This window comes from Mus pahari, chromosome 1, assembly GCF_900095145.1.
Source record: "Mus pahari chromosome 1, PAHARI_EIJ_v1.1, whole genome shotgun sequence".
Classification (NCBI taxonomy): Eukaryota; Metazoa; Chordata; class Mammalia; order Rodentia; family Muridae; genus Mus; species Mus pahari.
Window position 1 is genome coordinate 103351052 of NC_034590.1, and position 21493 is coordinate 103372544.

At 42.9% G+C, this 21493-nt stretch overlaps 1 protein-coding gene across 1 annotated transcript in view; it reads right to left on the reverse strand.

The window, feature by feature from the left end:
* Adam12 (ADAM metallopeptidase domain 12) overlaps window positions 1–21493 on the reverse strand; it is a 324955-nt gene that overhangs the window by 9581 nt on the left and 293881 nt on the right. The window contains exons 17-21 of the mRNA XM_021194809.2: window positions 20849–20926; window positions 17233–17341; window positions 13991–14126; window positions 13102–13210; window positions 11516–11689 (exon numbers count right to left, since the gene is read on the reverse strand). Coding sequence (XP_021050468.1) covers window positions 11516–11689; window positions 13102–13210; window positions 13991–14126; window positions 17233–17341; window positions 20849–20926 — 606 coding nt within the window. The remainder of the gene's footprint in view (window positions 1–11515; window positions 11690–13101; window positions 13211–13990; window positions 14127–17232; window positions 17342–20848; window positions 20927–21493) is intronic.

Genomic DNA, 21493 nt, shown 5'->3' on the forward strand with positions numbered 1-21493 from the left:
AGGATTTCTATCTCCAGAGTTGTCTCCCTTTGTGACTTCTTTATTGTTTCTATTTCTATTTTTAGGTCCTGGATGGTTTTGTTCAATTCTTTCACCTATTTGGTAGTGNTTTCCTGTAACTCTTTAAGGGATTTTTGTGTTTCCTCTTTAAGGGCTTCTAGCTGTTTGCCTGCATTCTTCTGTATTTGTTTAAGGGAATTATTTATATCCTTCTTAAAGTCCTCCATCATCATCATGAGACTTTAGATCCATATCTTGCTTTTCTGGTGTGATGCTGTATCCAGAACTTACTATAGTGGGACAGTTTGGTTCTGATGATGCCGATTAACCTTGGTTTCTGTTGCTTCTGTTCTTATGTTTGTCTCTTGCCATCTGATTATCTCATTGCTTGCTGCCCTTAATATATCTGATTGGAGCCTGTCCTTCCCATAATCCTGGTTGATTCAGGACTCCTCAGTGTCCAGCTTTCTCTGTGATCCTATGATTCTGGGATCCTGTGAACCTGAGATTCTGGGATCCTGTGAACCTGAGATTCTGGGTGTGTCAGAGTTCTTGGCAGTCAAGCTTCCTCTGAGACCCTGAGATTCTGGTGTGACCAAGCGCCTGGGATCCTGGGATCCTGGGATCCTGAATTCCTTAGATCCTGGGCATGTTACAGTGCCTGGAAGTGGTGTCTCCTCTAGGGACCGTGGGGCTGTCTGGTGTGTTCGAAACCAAGGTATACCAGCACTGATCAGAATTAACCCAAGCTGCTGGTCAGACCGGGCTCCTGTGGCCTTGCTCCTGCTGTCACAGGCATGTCACAATTGGTTTGGAACAGATGTTGTGTTCCACTCACCAGTGATCCTAAGATCCTGGGTGTGCTAGAGTGCCTGCAGTGTGGAGAGTCCTCTGGGGACCTTGGGACCATCAGCTGAGTTCGCGCCCAAGGTAGCCTGGAGCTGGCGCTGACTGGAAGGCCAAGCCTTATTTTTTATTTATATTTAACACAATATATATTTTTATACCAATCATAAAAATGATGGACATGATATTAAAGGAGCATAAATAGATAAAGCCTTTTTGTCTGTCTGTTTGTTTGGTTTGGTTTTAGTAGAGTTTTAAAATCTTAACTCTTACTGTGGTACAAACCCAAAATAAGAACATTATTTTAGACATTGGAGTTCATTGTAATAAAGCTGTATTTCAATGTCCCTCACATCACCAAATAATTTTACTTCCATAGTTGCTAAGCTAAAAGTTGACAGTTTTGCTGTGCCAAGGAATGAACTGTAGGCATAATTATTTGGATACATATTTCCTGCTATGGTCAAAGATATTTGACTTGAGTGATTGTCATCATTCTCAGCCCACAGGGAACAGGTTACAATCATTTAAGAAATAGTGTGTGTATTAAGATGGTCTATCCACGAAATAATTCATCAACTGTTTCAATGGACAATGGTTCTGCTTGGAGGGTGGCACAGAGGTTAGGTAAGGGTAAGACTCTGGTTCATTGGCTGTGATGATTTTGGAAAGCATTCATCTAAGAAAAATAGTAACTTGTAAGGTCCTCTTCTTCAAAATTGACACCATAATTATAAATATCAAGTGAAACATTCAGTCTCACTCTTTGTTGTTCTCTTATAAGCCACTTCCCAAATTAATTGTCTATGTTTCTTTTGGCTGTATAAATAATTTTGAAATATGTAAGCTGTTCTGAAAACCATAGTATAGTGTAAAAACATCAAATAAACAATCATTAATATAGAGGCTGAGATAGGAGAAGCATGATTTCAAGACCATTATGTGGTACACATCAAGACACTGTCAAATACAAACAAACAGAAAGTGTATATGGATTGTACAATATTGGAACTCTTTCTCCAATTACAAAATTAGAGAGACCACTGGATGACATTCAACAAATTTCTAATTCCTCATATTTTTGAATTTCAATTGATTAGGATATGTTGGTAATATTAATTTTCNTATTAAGAGATATTAAGGAAANGTGATTGTTACTTCCTGTTATTTTAGTTGTTAGAGGTGGAATTATGTTTGTGTGGGTTTGTTGAAAGATTGTTTTCTTGCTTTTTCTAGGTGTAGTTTCACTCCTTGTGTTGGTGTTTTCCATCTATTATCCTTTGTAGGGCTGGATTTATGGAAAGATATTGTGTAAATTTGGTTTTGTCATGGAATATCTTGTTTTCTCTGTCTATGGTAATTGAGAGTTTTGCTGGGTATAGTAGCCTGGGCTGGCATTTATGTTCTCTTAGGGTCTGTATGACATCTTCCCAGGATCTTCTAGCTTTTATAGTCTCTGGTGAGAAGTCTGGTGTAATACTAATAGGCCTGCCCTTATATGTTACTTAACCTCTTTCCCTTACTGCTTTTAAAATCCTTTGTTTAGTGCATTTGGTATTTTGATTATTATGTGACAGGAGGAATTTCTTTTCTGGTCCAGTCTATTTGGAGTTCTGTAGGCTTCTTGTATGTCCATGGGCATCTCTTTCCTTAGGTTAGGGAAGTTTTCTTCTATAATTTTGTTGATGATATTTACTGGCCCTTTAAGTTGGGAATCTTCACTCTCTTCTATATCTATTGTCTTTAGTTTTGGTCTTCTCATTGTGTCCTGGATTTCCTGGATGTTTTGAGTTAGGGTCTTTTTGGATTTTGCATTTTCTTTGACTGTTGTGTCAATGTTTTCTATGATATCTTCTGCACCTGAGATTCTCCCTTCTATCTCTTGTATTCTGTTGGTGATGCTTGCATCTATCATCTCTTTCCTAGGTTTTCTAACTCCAGGGTTGTCTCCCTTTGTGATTTCTTTATTGTTTCTATTTCCACTTTTAGATCTTGGATGGTTTTGTTCATTTCCTTCGCCTGTTTGGTTGTGTTTTCCTGTAATTCTTTAAGGGATTTTTGTATTTCCTCTTTAAGGGCTTCTACTGTTTGCCTGTGTTCTTCCGTATTTCTTTAAAGGAGTTATTTATATTCTTCTTAAAGTCCTCTATCATCATCATGAGAAGTGACTTTAGATCTAAATCGTGCTTTTCTGGTGTGATAGTGTATTCAGGACTTGCTATGGTAAGATGATTGGATTTTGATGATGCCAAGTAACCTTGGTTTCTGTTGCTTATGTTCTTATGCTTGCCTCCCACCATCTGGTTATCTCTAGTGCTACCTGCACTGGCTATATCTGACTGGAGCTCGTCCTTCCTTTAATCCTGGTTGTGTCAGAACTCCTCAGAGTCCAGCTGTCTCTGTGATCCTGTGTTGCTGTGATGCTGGGATCCTGTGATTCTGGGTGTATCAGAGCTCCTGGGAGCCAAGCTGCCTCTGGGACCCTGAGATCCTGGTATGACCAAGCTTCTGTGATCCTGTGGTCCTGGACATGTTAGAGCACCCAGGAGTGGAGTTTCCTCTTGGTGTTGTGAGACTGGCTGTGGAGTTTGTACCTAAGGATGCTCAGGGCACTGGCCCAGACAAAAGATGGGAAGGAACTCTGCCACTGGTCTGGTGGAGTTCCTGCATGCCTGGGTCCTGCTGGACCCAGGCATGCAGTATTATGATGTGTCCTTCACACCTCTGATCCTATAGTCTGTATTCTCAACAACATTCAAACTTCATTCATTTTCTCTCATGTCCTAGAGAAAAGTCCTACTGTGTCACATGTGGTCAACCTGTGTTCTAGCAGTAGCAATACACTGCAGAATTTCAACATCCTTCCCCTCCTTCTCCCATCTCTCTCAGCTTTGAAAACAAATGCCAAAATCAAAGCATAGCCCTGGTGCCTTGACCATTACCCTGTTATCTGCTTGTATATAATCTATGATAGTAAACATGTCTTGCTATCTGTGGCTTCTGTGCAGGAAGCCTGGAGGCTGTCACAGAAACCCAGAGCTGCCACTGAGGTCCTAGGAGCACATTAACATGTTTCACTGCAACGAGTGACTCTGTCTCTGGCTAAAAATTATAGAAATTATGAGTACAGACAAGATTGTGACTATTACCCCCACAGTGATGTGGATAGCATGGAACTGCTCAAAGCTGACACACCAGTGGGTTGTTCATAGCCAGAAACACGAAGGCAGGGTCACTGTGACCTCCCTTTCTCCAACTATTAGATAAAATAAATACTTCCCTTTTTTTCCCTAAAAGAATTGGTTAGCTGTAAGAGAGTAAAATGTTACTGAATCAAGAAACAGTGTAGGAAGGAAGGAGGGGACCGAAGCTGGAGGCATCTGGCTGCTTACAAAAACCCGAGTCTTGTTATGGAAACCTGAGTCCTGCTTTGATTCCTGTCTACAGTGAGTAACCCAGAAATCAAAAGTCAGGACCTTTGGGGGAAGGCAGATACTCTGGCTTAATGGGATCTCATCTTTTCCCAAACCTCTCTGCAGCAAAACTCAGGAGTTCTGCAAAAGGAGGCATCAGGTTAAGAACTGTCTAGACAAAAGTGCATACTCTTATTTAGTAATAATGGCTTACAAGTAGTGTTCCCTTTGTACTATGTAAAGCATACCAAGAAAGTGTTTGTTTCAGTGTGTGTGCTACAGAAAGAGGTTGAATGGAGACTTCTCCATGTGTTCCAGAATGCTTTATAGAAGCATCACTCAAAGAAATTGCTTCCAGGAAGGAAGCCCAGTGACAGAGCTGGACCACAGTTCCATATAATCCTTTATGCCTCTGAAATGTTCAGTTATAGCCATACACATTGCCTATTACAGAAGAGGCTCAGAGCCTGGGCACAGTTGTCCATGCAAAGTCTCCATTTCCACAGTGACAGAAATGAAGGGATGTCTCTCTAGAGTGAGCCATGGAGGTATCCATCACAGTAGCTACCTTTATAGACAGTTGATGGTCCTGTCACATGACCCGTTGGTGTGTGACGTGAAACCGAGGACAGTAGTCTGTCTCAAGCATACCAGGCAGGTGGTTAGGAGAGGTCAGCTATAGTCTAAGACCTCTGTAGCCACATCTTAGATTTACAGGTTAAACACACTCAGGTTTTTTGTTACTCTGTGATTGCTTGAAGACAGCCAGTAGGGAACAATCAACTCTTAACAAGGCCAGTTTCTACCATCTTACATCAGTTTATTTGCCACACATCAACTGCATTTACTAGATGAGACTTTGATGTGCCCAAGAGGGACAGCTCACAGGACCTTCTGAATAGAGTAGCATCAGCATATAGCAGCTGCAGTTAGTGACATGGCAGCCTCACAGAGGACTGTGGAAGAACCAGGAAATGAGTACAATTGAAGAAGAATCTTGGGCATAAGGGCAAGACCTGGAAAGTCAGGGGAGGCCCACACAGACACCATCTATCCCTGTTTCCCACTGTCAGCCTGTGGTTTGCCCAGGGAATGAACGCTGCTACATAGATTCCTTCCTTTCCATTGCATCTTCCCTAGTAGGTCATTTTGACAAGTGGACTTCCCTTTCTAATACATACCAGCATTTCTGATGAGCAAGGACCTAAGTCATCAGAATGCCAGACCATGGCTGACAACCTGAGTCTTATCAGTTCCAAGCTGAATTTACTGCTTGGCCCTGTTGGAGGGATGAGCTGAACCTCTGGGTGAGTCGGTCATTACCTGCCTGTCCTAAAAGTATGTTTTAAATCATTTATATCATTTATATCACAGAAGTGTGTGTTGGTCAAAACATAGTTGAAAATCTATTTGCCCTCTACAGAAGACACATGGTTGCCTTCCATGTAAGTGCTGTGGATACCACAGGGGACTTCCTGCTCTGGCCACAGTGCTAACAGTGGCCACTGTCTTATAAAGACAGAAGTTGACTGTGGCTTTGTTGTATTCAGAAAAACTGATGCATGCCTTCTGGATCAAGTGGAGGCTTTAGTACCAATGAACAGCAAAGTTGGAAAAGACGGAGATGACAGATGACTAGGGCAGCTGGCTTGCTGCTCTGACTCTGCTAGCTAACACTTTCCACTGTAAATTTTCTTCTTTTCCTCTGCCCATTTTTCTCTTCCCTTCCCTGTTCTTCCCTTCCTCCCCCTACCTATTTATTTATTTATTTATTTATTTATTTATTTATTTATTTATTGTGAATGGCTCTATCACTATGAAGCTCTGACTGTCCTGGATCACTATGTAGATTCTATGTAGACCAGGCTGGTCTTGAACTCAGACCCACCCACTTCTGCCTAGGTGAGAGCCACTACACCTGGATAACCTTGAATTTTTGATCTTCCTGCCTCTAACCTCCTGAAGGCTGGGATTATAGGCTTGTAACACCATGCCATCTTTCTGTGAACCCCAGGACTTATGCATACTAGGTAAATACTCTACCAACTAAACCACATCTCGAACCCCTGTACATCCATTTTAATGCTGTAAGTGAAGAATGACTTGCCTACATTTCCCTCCTTGCCCATGGGATATGCAGCCTTACTGTGCTCTGTCTTCCTCCATAAACTGGAGCTTATGGTAGCAAATTCTCTCAGCTCACAGGGGTAGTTGAGCAAAACACCTGTCAGGCACTCAGCTCTGTAGTACCTGTCATGTACTCAGTGCTCAGTGTGTATTTAAATGATTTTGCACAAGGCTCCTTGTATCAAAATAATATACACACTTGAGTGCACACACACACACACACACACACACACACACACACACACACACGATAAATGTAACAGTGGAAGTGAATTCTTCCATTGCTGTTTGGCTAAAATTTCCACAGTGTAGATACATGGTGCACAAACCAGGACTGATAATTCTCTTGGACCTAGCAATATTTTCAAGAAAGGACCATGATGCAGTAACAATTAGTCTTCCCAAGTGATGGGTTCAATTTTTAAAAGTCTCTGTTTTTCTAATGCAATGGGGAACATGATCTCAGCTCTTAGTTCAGCTCTGTAACTCGCTGAGATTTTACTTTCTAGCATTTCCCAGGAAACGGGGGTGTTTAGAGAAAAATGGATCCTTAGATCAAGTGTGGCCATGCATCGGCAGGCATCAGTCACATGCCATTTTTATGGGACAGATGTTATAAAAGGGAAGAAAAAAAATGGGCAGAGGAAAAGCAAATGGATAAAGCTGGGCCAGTGGCACACAGGTGAGGAGGCTCTGCCTATTTGGAGAATAGGCACGGATAAACTGAAGACAACCCTCAAATCCTTTCAGGACCTGAGCACATCAAGTCTGATAGCGGAAGATCTCATGTAGATCTGCGACATCTTAGCCCTGGCTTCTTGAGACACAAGTTTCCTGTGAGCTGAGAAATACATTTCTTTTCTGGGACATCAAGCATGTTTTTGTTTAAACTGTAAGTAACTCAATAAATTCCCAATAAGTGAGAATTTACTGAATGATGGATTTTAGTTGTGCTGTCCTGGGAGCCCAAGAATTCTCTCATCCACAATCCTTGTTCTGCTCTCCTTCCTCCAACAGTAACATTAGGCACACTGTAAGTCCAGGGAAGTGGCTCCTGACACATCTTGGCACATCTAATAATCATAGCATTCCTCTGTGAAAAGATGGAGACAGAGACTCACCGTACAAACCACAGGCCCTGCCTCTGCAAGATGGAAAGAAAACTAACCCCTGCAGGTTGTTCTCTGATGGCCACACATGAACACACAAGATGTGCACATAGCATGTCCAAGCAGGTACAAGCACATACAACACATGGATGAGAAGCTCAGGTTCCAAGAGGCACATTTGGACAAGTGAATGAGTTGAGCTTATGAGAAAGCTGACACTCATTCTTTAAATATAAAGTTAGCCACTGTGACCCATCCCTGGAGTGTGATAAATTTGGACAAGCATAGCAGGATTGGCCATGGAGGGACATCTGAGTCATGTCCTGTGGGATGGTATCCAGGGAACTGTAGAGTGTCAGTGGATTCAATTCCTGTTGCCAAGCAAGTGTCACCTCTAGATACTGTCCACATCTGCATGGAATGGATCCCAGGTCCCTATGTGTGATGACAGGGAACTCATGCAGTTATTAGTGTCACTTGTCTCTGAAAGGCTCCAGACAGACACAGCTCAGAGTGAGGATATGGAGTTTCCTGTGACTGGTGCTTAAAGGGGAAATCTCTTAGTTTCACAAGACAGAAGGCTTTTGGGTGGTTGCTTTGAAAGAGTCACTTCTGTGAGAACTGACAACTCTGGGAGAAAATCATTGTGCTCAACTCCTCTTGGGTCATGCGGTCTGTTAGTCCCAGTTTAGCACTGTGCAGAGGTGGCATTGCTAAAACAGAGGTCTGAGAAGCCTCATGATGAGGGAATTCACTGGGTTCCTATAGGGATAATCTTTTTTGTGCACTGTGTAAAAGATAATCCTTGTATTTTACAGATTCCCTGTGGGAATACTGGAGGTATGTATGTAAGGCACTGAGTGGTAGTGCATATTCCAAGGTTTACAGCTCCTGTTGTATTCCCCAGTAAGCCTGCAATTTAGACATGTTCTGAATGTGCCTGTTGCCCTATAGCAAGATAAACCAAGATAGTCTTCTCTTCCATTTTTTTTTCTGGCCTATCAGCAGTCCATAAAACCAACTGAGAACATAATATAAGGTTCCTAACTGGTAGTAAGTGGGAGAGAGTTATGAGTATTCAGGGAAGGAGAAATTCACAAAAGGAAAAGATACACTGATATAATATTCAAAACCAGAGTTCCTGATATGCCAGAAATCAGAATTATAATAAAGGACAGAAATTCCTTTTAAAAGAAATGTATATTATATGAGCAAAGAAGACTACCTTACTGTTATGTGAAAAGAAAATGCAGCCAGAGACAGTACCAGATAATTCAGAGAACACACTCCTGAAGCAGGTCCATTGCGCTTGCCAACATGAGCTCAGGATGGCCAGTTCTGGACTTCTTGTGCAGTAACCTGTTTATAGCCGGAAACTGGCCATGATACAAGTTTTTAGTTCAAAGAAATCTGATGAAATCAAGCCTTTCCCCCCTCCTACTGAGAGCTGTTAGATATGAAGTAGTTTAAGTGTTATCAGCAATAAAAGAAATACAAAGGTAAATAGGTTGTGACTGACAGGATGGACTAAGCAGAGCTTACCTTATTCCTTAGTACTTGCAACAAAAATATTATTAAGTAACTGATAGAAAACTGAAAATTAGAGAAAGAAAGACTACCTCGTGGACTCTAGACTCAAGGAACTACTCAGTGGTTGGTCCCTTCTGTGTGTACATGGTTGCATGCCTGAGCCTGTCCAGGATGTATAAAAGAAGCAACAAGAAAATGAAATATGTAAATATGCACAATCTGGAAACAACTAAATGGCACCAAAGAATTAAAAACAAAATCAATAAAGTCTACCTTCTGTAGTCACAAGCCTAGGAAGAGGTCCAGGAAACAAATATTTTGATCATATATGATCTTATTCCAGATTAACCACAGAGAAAACCACCGCCATGTCCCCCCCCCCCCAAATGAGTGGTCACATTACTTTCCTGGATCAGAGGCTGTGGAAAGAAACTGGTGGATTTCTTATCACTTCTTTCAGACAGAAGGGGAAGAACCCTTCCCACAAAATGTCAACCTAAAATTCTATACCCAGCCAAAATATCCTTCATGAAGAAAAACATTTTTAGATAAAGGGATGATAATACCATGCCAACAACAGGCTTGTTGCAAAGAATAATGAACAAAATCTTGTCAGACAGAAAGGAAAAGATGAAATGTATAAGATCAGGAGAGGGGAAGAGCTGAAGGGATCAATATATGAGCATATATAATCAACTCCTTATTGGTTTTGAGAAGTCTGTCTGGCTGACAACAGAAATTCCATCTGAAATGGCTCGTGATACTCATAAAGGCCACTTAAAATATGTGTATACATGTGTCCCAATGAATGTGTACCATATGCAAGCCTGCAGAAATCATGTGGGTTCTGAAAATTGAACCCAGGTCTTCTGTAAAAGCAGTACGTTCTTAACCTCTGAGTCATTTTTCTAGCTCCAAAGGCCATGATTTTAAGACATCTATTATTTAAAAATGAGGGCAATGAGACCTAAAAGCTCGGGTTTCCACATTTTCCTGAAGCAATAAAATACTGGTACCAAGCTATGATGATCATGGATTGATTTCCAGAGAGGTTTTTGATTTTTCCCACTCAAGGCAAATTTTAACCCTCAGGAGATAGCAATATTTGAAAACATGACTACAAGTGGCATTATCAATTGATAGGGATCAGTGCTGCTTAACTTCCCACAAAAGCAAAATGAACTCTCACATAACACTTACCTAGCCCCAAATTACAAAACGTAGAGGAAACAACACAGTATATAAATGAACTAAAAAAAAATATTAAATCAAAACAAAAACTAATAGGATCAGGCACATTTATCAGGAACTGACTGAACTATTAGACAGAAAATGGAGACTTTTAAAAAAATCTATCAAATAAGCACAGCTTTGAGTTATCAGTCTCTATCTTTGTCATCATGACCTTGTTGGTGTCAATGGGAGAGCCTGAATACATGTAATACTCCAACCAAACATTTAACTTTATCCAGCCATTTAAAGATTTGTGTGTTTTTGAATCTCAAATTTCACTTGAATCTTTCCTAAAGGAATAAAGAACTCCAAAATATATCTGTCAAGCTCTTCCCAACTACTGTTTATAAAACAAAGCCCACATCTCTCAACATATCCACTCTCTCAAAGGTAATTCCACATCCAAGCAGCATGCTGCTCTTAAAAGAACATTTTTATAGGCTCTCTGATGGCAAGGTATGGAGAAACAGCTTTACAGCAGAAACAGGCTATAAAGCTACAAGCACAGAGAACAACCTTTATGTTAAAGATGTAATTATAAATATATAAAAATAATAATGGGAAAATATAGCAATAGCATTTAAAAGTGATTCTGTTTTATTATTCAAGTTGCCAGCAGTACTCATTGCCTTTCTAAAAATGTTATCATTGAAATCCCAGCTTCTTCAGCTGTGGGTCTTTAACTTAATGTGCAGTAACCTAAAGCTGTTCCAAAGCCAAATGTGTAGTAGTGAGTCTGTGGTGGTCTGGCAGTGATCGCCTATGTCATCTCCTGTAACTCGACTGCATCCTTGGTTCTGAATACACAACACAAACTGTCACACCATATAGCACTGACAAACACTGCCCAGTACGCTGCAGTTCAGATTTAATACTGTTAGGTTTTCTGTTCACAAAGAAAGAAAGACTTTTATTATTTTCCTATCATCTCTTACCTATCTACCCAGAGTCCTATAAAAATTCCTCAGGTAAAACGTGCTCACAGTAGAAAGGTTTTAAGTTCTGATTTAGATGATACATTATTCTGATGTGGAAGCAACTCTAAGTATTTTAAAAATTACTAATTACAAAATGTGAAAGTGTCATATGACTGTTATACTATAGGCACTGTATGTGGGCTATCTCAGTCAAACATCTGATTAACTGAACTCCATTTCAGACAGTCACTATGTTAAACATTTGCCCAAGTTTACATGTTAGCAAGTAGCAGAGCCTGGATTTGAGCTGCATCCCACCCAGTCAGCACGGGAGGCATACCTGGGCCTGTCTGACTGCAGGATTGGCGGGCAGGGGCCTGGCAGGGCCACTGGGTGCACGTGGGGTCTGGTGGAGAGGCAGGAGCACTCGCTGAGGCGACTGAGGCTGAGGGACGGCTCGAGCGTTGAGGGGCCTGCTGATGTCGATGTTCTGGCATTTCAGTGAGTGCCTGTCCTGTGTGGTCAAAGTAGAGTCAGCTCTGATGTCTTTTGCTATCCAAGGGAAGAGCAGAGGTAACTGGTCTGTGACCACTGTCTGTGTGGGAATGAAAAGTCCAGGGTGTCCATATGAAGAACTGTATTTACTTATTTATAGTTCAAAATTCTACAGGAAGCCACCCCTAAATCTGGAATAGAGAGATATGTTTTTATATAGATTAAAAAAAACAACCATTGAAAACCACAGTGGTGCCAGTGGCATTTGGAAGGCTGAGGCAGGAGGACTGAGAACTAGAAGCTAGCGTTTGCTACAGAGATGATTCCACCTCAGTCAATCCACCATCAGGCTGGTTTAATGAACAAATAGATGAAAGAAACTTGAAGTACCAAGTGTACAGACACAGGCTGGGTCGCAAGGTGTGACTTAGTGTGCACAAGGGTTCTGTGAGAGCTACCTGCTCCAGAGGCATGGTGCTCATCTCCGACAAACTTCCCTGTGTTTGGAGGAGGAACAGAACCGTTGCAGCTGATCTGGTATTCTATACTCTTTTTTATAAATACCTTTATCGAGGTATGATTGTTCCCAGTTAACTGAATGCATTTAATGTTGTATTTTTAAATAATTGTATTCTTTTTATTTGTTTGTTTTGTTTTGTTTTTCAAGACAGAGTTTCTCTGTGTAGCCCTGGCTATCCCGGAATTCACTCTGTAGAGCAGGCTGGCTGTGAACTCAGAGATCCACCTCCCTCTGCCTCCTGAGTGGTGGAATTAAAGGTGTGCGCCACCACCACCCAGCTAAGTATTCTTATCCTTTAACTAACTTTTTGTTTTGCATCTGTGTTTTTGTGTTTTGAACTAAATATGCTCCTCATGTACTGAGATTACAGCCATGTACTATAATGGAGTTCATTATTTAAGACTTCTGTGCCTAAGTAGAACATTGAGACATTGGGGGAACTATGGGATAGCTAAGGAAAAGGATATTGCTCTTTCAAAGAATAGAGTAGGCATGGCTTCCACAGTTCTGGGCAAAACTGAGGCTCAGTGGAACTGAGACACAGGCCAGAAAGCTCACCTAGACATAGCTGGTAGCCCTGGAAATGAAAGGAGGGGCCTAGTAACAAGAGCTTGCTCTGGCTGTGTGACCAGTGGGGCTGCTGAGACCTAGGTCTCACTGCAGAAATTGATCATGGTTTATAATATCCACATACTCCACTGTGTGAGGACACTGGCTGCCTTATCAGAATCGCTCAGGGAACCTGGAAGTTTACTCTGGGACCTACCTCCAGTCCCTGACTATTGCAGGGTAGTGGGGTCATGGTTGAACCAAAGTTGCCAATTAAGAATTTCACAGAGATGATGGAGCCCTGCCTTCCCATGCAAACAACCTCATGCCTTCCCAGCATACTAAGTTCTTGTGCAACCTACCTTGGGGCTATTGAAATGTGGTGACCGGCTCATCAGCAGGCCTTTTCCGAGGGAGTGGTGAGCCTGGCCAAGGTGAGGGCCACTGGGTGTCCGGGAAGGGTGCACACACCTGCAAGGCAACCCAACAACTGTTAAGCAAGGGTGTGCCCTCCTCCATGTGCTAACGTCTCACACCCTGTTTCTGCTGATACTTAGACTGTCATTTATTTTAATTCCATGGGACAAACTTGCAGGGAACAAATGATCTAACATGCCTCTGAGATGAGAAGTGAGCATTGGTTCCTGCTCTCTAACCACTGTTCTGCCAGTTTCGCTAACTGAAAACCTTGGAAACTTAGCTTTGAGCACACGGTAGATGTTTTGCATGAAGCTGGCATGTTAGCGATTGTGTCTCTGAGCACATTTGGGCCCAAAGCTCTTCCATCTGAGAAACCCATTCCAGTGTCCACATGCCTTGTAAAAAATACTAACGCAAAGATTAGAGAAGACCCATTCGTGGAATTCACCAACACATGGCTTATTTATGTGATGGACAGCACATAGCTAGAAGAGGGAGTCAAAGAGGCAGCTGGCCTGGCAGACATTTACAAAAACAAAAACAAACAAAAGAAACCCAATGACCCAGTGTTACTCTACAGAAAATCTGTCCTGTCCTTTGCAGAGAATGGTGCAGCTGACATAGCAATAGGCAGTTTGTTGAATATTCTTTTTTTTTTTTTTTTTTTTTTTTTTTTTTTCGAGACAGGGTTTGTCTGTGTAGACCAGGCTGGCCTTGAACTCAGAAATCCACCTGCCTCTGCCTCCTGAGTGCTGGGATTAAAGGCATGCACCACCATGCCCGGCTCGTTGAATATTCTTTTAGCCATTGATTTTTTAAAAGATGTCATACCTTAGCTTTTCCATGGTGGTTTTCTTATGCGTGAACAGCAGCCGCATCAACGTCTTCCTTTTGAGATACACCACAAATCCAGCAGCGAGCAGACACAGTATGCTCACCAGGATTCCTACAGTCAAGCCCTGGTTATCTGAAACAAAACACATTTGGCTCAGGGGAGGAGGCCGTTCCAATAAAATATGGGAGACATCGAACTGTGACATTTATGGCAGAGCGAGCTCTAAAGGAACAAACAGAACCAGAGCACGTAAATCCCTGAATGACATCCTAATAAATTAGTCTCTCTTCAAAGGTCATGTTTGGGCTCTGGTCTATGCCACCATTCTTCGCCTGTGATGACTCTGGCACTTGCTCATGCAGAGACGTGGTCTGGTAGGTAGGACCCTGGCTGGACCACACAGATTCCCCTAGGCACGACCATAACAGAGCAAACTATTGAACCACACAAGATACCAGAGACCATCTTATCAGGATTGGAGGCTCCAAAAAATGCCATCCTCACAACTGGAATATTTATCATAGCTGGTTTCCTGGTCAAATGCAATTCCTTTCAGGCTCTTAGTAGCAGCCTGGGGCTTCAGGTAGAGTTCTGTTACCCCATAACAAAAGTAAGAACAACGTTCACTTCCTTACTTCAACCTGTAACTCTTAAGCTGATTTGTATCTACAATCAAAGCCCTTCCAGGTCTTAAATGGCGCTTGGACACCTTACCTCATGATTGCTTGTTGCCATGAGGACAGTGCCACCTACTGAGCTGTTCTAGCCAGTGACCCAGTCAGCATCAGGACTCTACTGCCCAATCTGTAACCTGGGAACTACCACCCTCAGTGAATGTCATTCTGTCCTTCCCCACCTTGACTTCAGGCTTTGGAATGGCCAGTTGTTTGTGCTTGGAGTATCTCTACTTTGTAGAGCTCTCTGTTCTAAGACAGGGTCTCCTAGAGCCCACGGTGGCCTGGAATTTGCATGTAGCCTAGGGATGGCTTGACCTGATCCTCCTTCCTCCACCTTCCCACTGCTAGGATGAAACGCATGCATCACCTACTCCATGTTGTACTGGAAATTAAATTTGGGGCTTGATGCATCCTAGGTGTGGTGGTTTGAATAGAACCCCCCCCCCCAATTGACTCAAGTGTTAATGCTTGNCCCATAGGGAATGGCACTGTTAGGAGGGGTGGTTTTATTGCAGTGGGTGTGGCCTTGTGGGAGGAAGTGTGTTAGTGTGGTGACAGGCTTTGAGTCCCTTATGCTCAACTTATGCCCTGTGAGGCTCACAGTCTCCTTCTGCTGCCTGCAGATCAAGAGGTAGAACTCTCATCTCCTTCTCTAGCACTATGTCTACTTGCATGCTACCATGATTCCTGTCATGGCTACAGTGGACTAAGGCAGCCACAATGAAATGTTGTCCTTTATAAAAGTTGCTATGGTCATGGTGTCTCTTCACAGCAATAAAACCCTAAGGCACTAGGTAAGTACCTTGTTGCCTGAGCTCCAGCCTTAGGGCTTCCTGAATAAACATATCAAGGTCCTGGGGAGCCCTCTGACATTTCCATATTGTTCCTAAGCATGCAGGGCTGCTCTTCTCCCATAGTACCCGCTCTTCCCCTGTAATGGTACCTCTCATGCTCTGTGGGATCTCCTTAATTCCTGTCTAGGATCACAAGTGGACAAATATGCATGGGTTTTGGCTGACTGAGTGGCTGAGCCATGGTCAGGCTGATGAACACCATTGGAGTGTGGGACAGTGGGACCAAGACAAAAATGATACCAAGCTACATGCTCATGTGAAAGGGTGGAGTTCCACAGGGCCCCACCCCTAGACAAAGAACTACAAGCAACTAAGGAATGCTGGCAATGGGAGAATCAATCCTCCCCAGGAATGAGCCCCTTAATTAGATATCCAGTACCAAGTGGATAGCCCTGAAAGCATATACTTACAAGCAACATAAACAGATTTAGCATATATTTATATATTTATACATCTCTGTTTCTCTGTTTCTCTCCCTGTTTCTCTCTCCGTTTCTCTCTCTCTGTTTCTCTCTCTCTCTCTCTCTCTCTCTCTCTCTCTCTCTCTCTCTCTCTCTCTGTAACATTTTCTTAAAGAACACGATTTGAGAGTGGGTGGGATCAGGGACCCCAGGGAAGGAAGGGAAAGGAAGGAGGGAAATGATGTAATTATATTTCAATTTTTAAAAATATCTATTTGTAGAACTACGTAAAGGGCAGACAGAAGAGCGCACACTAATTAGCATCCTATCTGCCCACAGCCAACTGCTCAATGCAAACAGCTACTATGAATGCGACAACTACCCTGACCACTCCCTCTCCTGGGTGGTGTGTGTACACGTGTGTGTGTCTACACGTGTGGGTGTGTACACGTGTGTGTGTACACGTGTGTGTGTCTACACGTGTGGGTGTCTACACGTGTGTGTGTCTACACGTGTGTGTGTCTACACGTGTGTGTGTCTACACGTGTGTGTGTCTACACGTGTGGTGTCTACACGTGTGTGTGTCTACACGTGTGGGTGTCTACACGTGTGTGTGTGTCTACACGTGTGGGTGTATGTGGAAGCAAGAGGCTGACCTCAGCTATTTTGCACCTTATTTTGGAGACTTATTTTCTCTCTCTGAACTTAGAGCTCCCCAATTTGGCTAGACTGGTTAGCCAGCAAGCCTCGGAGATGATCCTTTCTCTTCCTTCCCTAGTTCTGGATTGCAAGCGTGCACTGCCACGCTTAACTCCGTAGGTGGGTTCTGTGGACCCACACTCAAGTGCAAGCACTTTACTGAGGTTACTAGCCCTAGCTCCGCGGTGGTAGCCATCTTTATTAAGAGGTAGCTGTCATACTTTTGCTGTTTTCTTGCTTGTTCCCCTCCCCACCCCCATGCTATCTAGCATTCCTCTGATCAGGGTTGTGCACTGAAGTGGCAGTACACAAGAGCTATCCTTTACAAAGTCCTTTGAAATGACAGTGACATTCAATACGTATTTGGCAGTTCACCATGGAGAAAAGTGTCATGGGGAGAGAAAATGGCCAGTCCAGAACCTCAGCTGCATTGAACAGGATCCAGGACCAAAGGAAAGGGAAGGCCGGGGAGGACAATAGCAGTTAGAACCTGCAAGCTTCAGGTTGGGACAGAGACACTCAGGGTCCCACAGTGAGGAAGCCTGTCCAATATCCACAGCTCCCAGCAGTCCAGCATCTACTTTCTGGGATGCTGGGGCCACATTTACCTGCTTGCCTGATGGGACCACTGTCTGTACTTCCTCCAAAGCCAAACTTGTCACAGAAGGGAGGAGCCCAGTGGGCTTCACAGTGGCAATTCTTCCTGTTGTTACATACCTTTGGAGGTAGAAGTGGAGAAAAACATCCAGAGGGGACAGGGTTAGGACACACAAAAGCAAGGATACTCTGCTAGATTCCCTCAGCAATACACATAGACTCAGTAAATGCAAGACCTCCTTAAGAATCAGCTCCAAATAGCACCATCAGTGAGTTGGGTAGAGCTGAAGGAGCTGAGGAAGCCAGCTCCCTTTCCTGGTCTCATTTCTTTTTCAACCCTGGAAAGCTGTGGAGTTACCTTCTTGATGGTAAGGAGGGACCCAGAATCAGACCAATGATTCTGATACAGACCTGTCTCTTTCAGACAGGAGAGTCAGGGAGGACTCCAGCAGGCCTATTGCTGGGCCTCTGATTTTTTTGATGTCCATGGATATTCATAGGGGTCTGCTAACATTTCTGTGAGCCTACTCCTATTCCCAAATGCCCACTCTTTTAGCCCTCTGTGGCCATTGCCTGCCTCCTAGTCACATCACGTAATGGGCAAAGACAGTAGAATTCTGACTTAGGAAGAAAATGGCAAGAGAGGGTGCCTTTGCCCTTGATGTTCCTGGATAGTGCACCCTAATGGGAGACCAGACTTCCTATGGAAGGACCCAGGAGTCTACTTGACAAGGGTCACTCATGGTAGTTCTTCTGCTTGGATTCACTATTGATGTTTATGTAACTTACCCAACTGGATATGAACCAATTGATTTTGAGTGTGAAGACCACTTTTTATTTTTTTAATTTATATTTTAATATATACATATATAAAAATTATTATAAACACACAATTTATTATAAATATATACATATATAAATTATTATATATAAGTATATATAAATTATTATAAAATATATATTATATTCTTTTTTATTTTTATATTTTGAGACAGGGTCTCATGTATCCAAGATTGGCCCTAAACTAGCTGTATGGGCAAGAAAGACTTTGCATTTATGATTCTCCTGTATCTACCTTCTGAGTGCTAAGAGACTATAGGTGTGTCCCACCACACCTACTTTATGAGGTACTTGGGATCACACTTGGGACTTTGTACATGCTAGATGAACACTCTACCAACAGAGCTACATCCATAACCACAGGAGTGTATATGTTTTATTTTATGGAAAGTAGGCTGAGCTTTGGGGGCCTTAGATAAAGGCCCATCTGATAAAATTTGGGGGTGGGTGTGTGAAGGGACAGTGGTAGGATGACTGGAGAGGGCTGCCTATATCAAGGACTATGATTCCAGACGGTTTCTGGTATGTATACCTCCCTTTCACTTAAACACTGTAAGTCACAGGTGATGACTTTCTGGGTGGCTTGTTGTATGGAAGTCGTGGAACTATTGAACCAACTGCATAAAAACACTGGGGCCAGATATATGCCTGAATATTGGGAGGCAAACAAGACAGTGACAGTCTGTTGTCGTGCTTGTGGTGGCTCCCTGATCTAGCTGGCTTTTGTGAAGAATCCAATCACTTGTCCAGTTGCTTTCCTCTGTGGAAGCCAGCAGTCCACAAAGCCTGTGAGAAGCAGGGATGAGCTTTCCAGGACACTCCTATTAATCAGGACTCTCTTACAGAACACCTGTGATCACATGTTACAGATGTCTTTCTAATGGCTTTTAAAGGATAGACTAACCCAGGACTTTTGTTTTAGTGATGAGGCCAAGGTTCATATGGCAGGGATAGTGTATCCACATAACGTAGGCCGGTCAAGAGCTAGTAGGACAGACGGCTCTCTAGTGTCTATGGTACATCCTGCATATGTGGCAAACCATCTATAAGGCTCACCCACAGCCTGGTGTGGTCTTAGCTTGAGGCAGGAAACTGCTATCTAGATTTCCTACTTGGAAGTACTGGTGGTAAGCCTGGTCTCATCATAGAGGGATTGCAGCTAAGCTACTTGCTACTAAAATGCCTTAGCTTCTTTTCTGATGTTGTAATAAATTCCTCTGAAAGGAAAAAAAAGTGTAAAGGAGAAAGGGTTTATTTTGGCTCATGGTTCCAAGCCTACCAAAATATGGAATCATGGTGAGAGTAGCTTAAAGCAGGCAGTCACCTCACATTCATATCAAGAGTTTGGGAGCGGTGAATTCTGTGCTCAGCTCACTTTTCCCTTTTTATACAGTTCGGGATTCCAGCCTAGGGAATGATGTCACCCATACTGGGCAGTTTTTTTCATCTCAAGTAACCTAGTCAAGATAATCTTCCACAGGCATCCCTAGAAGCTCATTTCCCAGGAGACTATAGATCTTAGAAAGTTAACAATCAAGATTAACTATTACACTAAGTCATAGCTGGCTGTTCTGGAAAATACAGTCTTTAGAGTTTGCCAATGTGTACAAGAGGCCTATAGATACCAGAGAAAGAGGCCTTTGTTCTACTTTCTCCGGGCCAGGAAGGTTACTATGGACACATACATCCTCACTACTACATTGATCTTGGCCTCATCAGTAAAAACAAAAGGGCCAGGCTAGTTCACCTATCGCCATTAGAAAAAAATCTATAATTCAATGAAGACATGAAGAGAATCCATTTGATACTGAGTCAGCTGTACACAACATCAACATGCCTGTCTGAGGCAGTCTGGCGATCTATCATGGTTACAGCATGGTAGTGATTTTACAAAGACCCCTACAATCCCAAGTGTCTAGATATTCTAAAAATACAATTAAGAGCACGGTTTCTGTAGAAAAGGCTTCCGGAGGACAAATGAGCCATTGGTGCGGCTAATAAAGATTAATACTATCCCATTGGAAAAAAAATTAACTGCATCAGGAAAACTAAATTACGTTTCGAATAATTAGAGTCCTTCCCTAAAGCGTCCCTGAACTTGGCAGCATGTGGTGGTCAAAACCCATGGCAAGGGCATTCAAGAACTTGTGGTCGGTAGATCTGATATCCTCATTTTTATCCTTCTTGAAAGTTTCTTGGTAGAGCATGGAGTTTGGGCTGCTGGGAGCCAGAGGGACGACCCTGCTTGAAATGCTAATGTGAGCCCTTTGTGAGGCAAGGTTAGCTCTGAAATTACTTTGAAGATGACAAAATTCTTTCTTTATATTGCAGAATGTTAATTCAAAAGATAATTACCTCTCAATCTGATTTTCTTTGTTAAATGAAAGTGACATTTCTCCTGCTACATAAAGGTCAGAGACAGTTAATGCCTCTGGAAGAGAACATTGAGAAGGGACTCACTGACTTCTGTGGTTTTAAGAAACCCTGGCTAGCAGGGGCTGGAGAGATGGCTCAGTGGTTAAGAGCACTTGATGCTCTTGTAGAAGTCCAGAGTTTGGTTCTTAGCATCTACATGGTAGCTCACAGTCATCCCTAATTCTACTTCTAGGGAATTCGACCCTCTCTCTGGTCTCTGTGGACACCAGGCACACACACACACACACACACACACACACACACACACTTATGTAGGCAAAACATTCAAGCACATAAAATTGGTACATCTGAACATTTAAAACCTCTCAGCTGACTGTGGGCAGGCTGGGAAGAGGAAACTGATGTACTCACCCCTCGGCCGTGGCACTGCATGGCACACTTGTGAACGCCGAAGACACTGATATTCTGACATCGACGATTGAGGCAGATCTGTGAGAGACACACAGCGTAGGCTTAGCCCCTCCGCTTCCCTCCCTCACACGGGCACGTGAGGAAGAGAAAGCAGAAGGCTTGAGAGACGGCTCAGTTGGTGAAGTATCTGCTGTACAAACCTCGGGACCCAGAGCCCGTGTTAAAAAACAGACAAAGAAACCAACAACCAAACACAATCCAAAAACCCAAACCAAAACCCCGAGGGTGGTGCTGTGGGCTTAGGCGGTTTCTGGAGTAGGCAGATCTCTGGAGCTTGCTGGCCTGTCATCCTAACCAAGTAGGTGAGTCTGGGTTCCAGTGAGAGAGCCTATCTTAAAAAACAAGGTGGCTGTCACCAAAGGAGACTGGAGGTTGCAACAAACGTGTACACATCCTTGAACACCCTCCATGCACAGACATGAAAGAGAAAGCCAGGAAAACTCGAGCCGGCTCTCATTTCAGTGAGCAGGGACGGGGCAGGTTAACTACTACTTCTTCTTCTTCTTCTTCTTCTTCTTCTTCTTCTTCTTCTTCTTCTTCTTCTTCTTCTTCTTCTTCTTCTTCTTCTTCTTCTTCTTCTCCTTC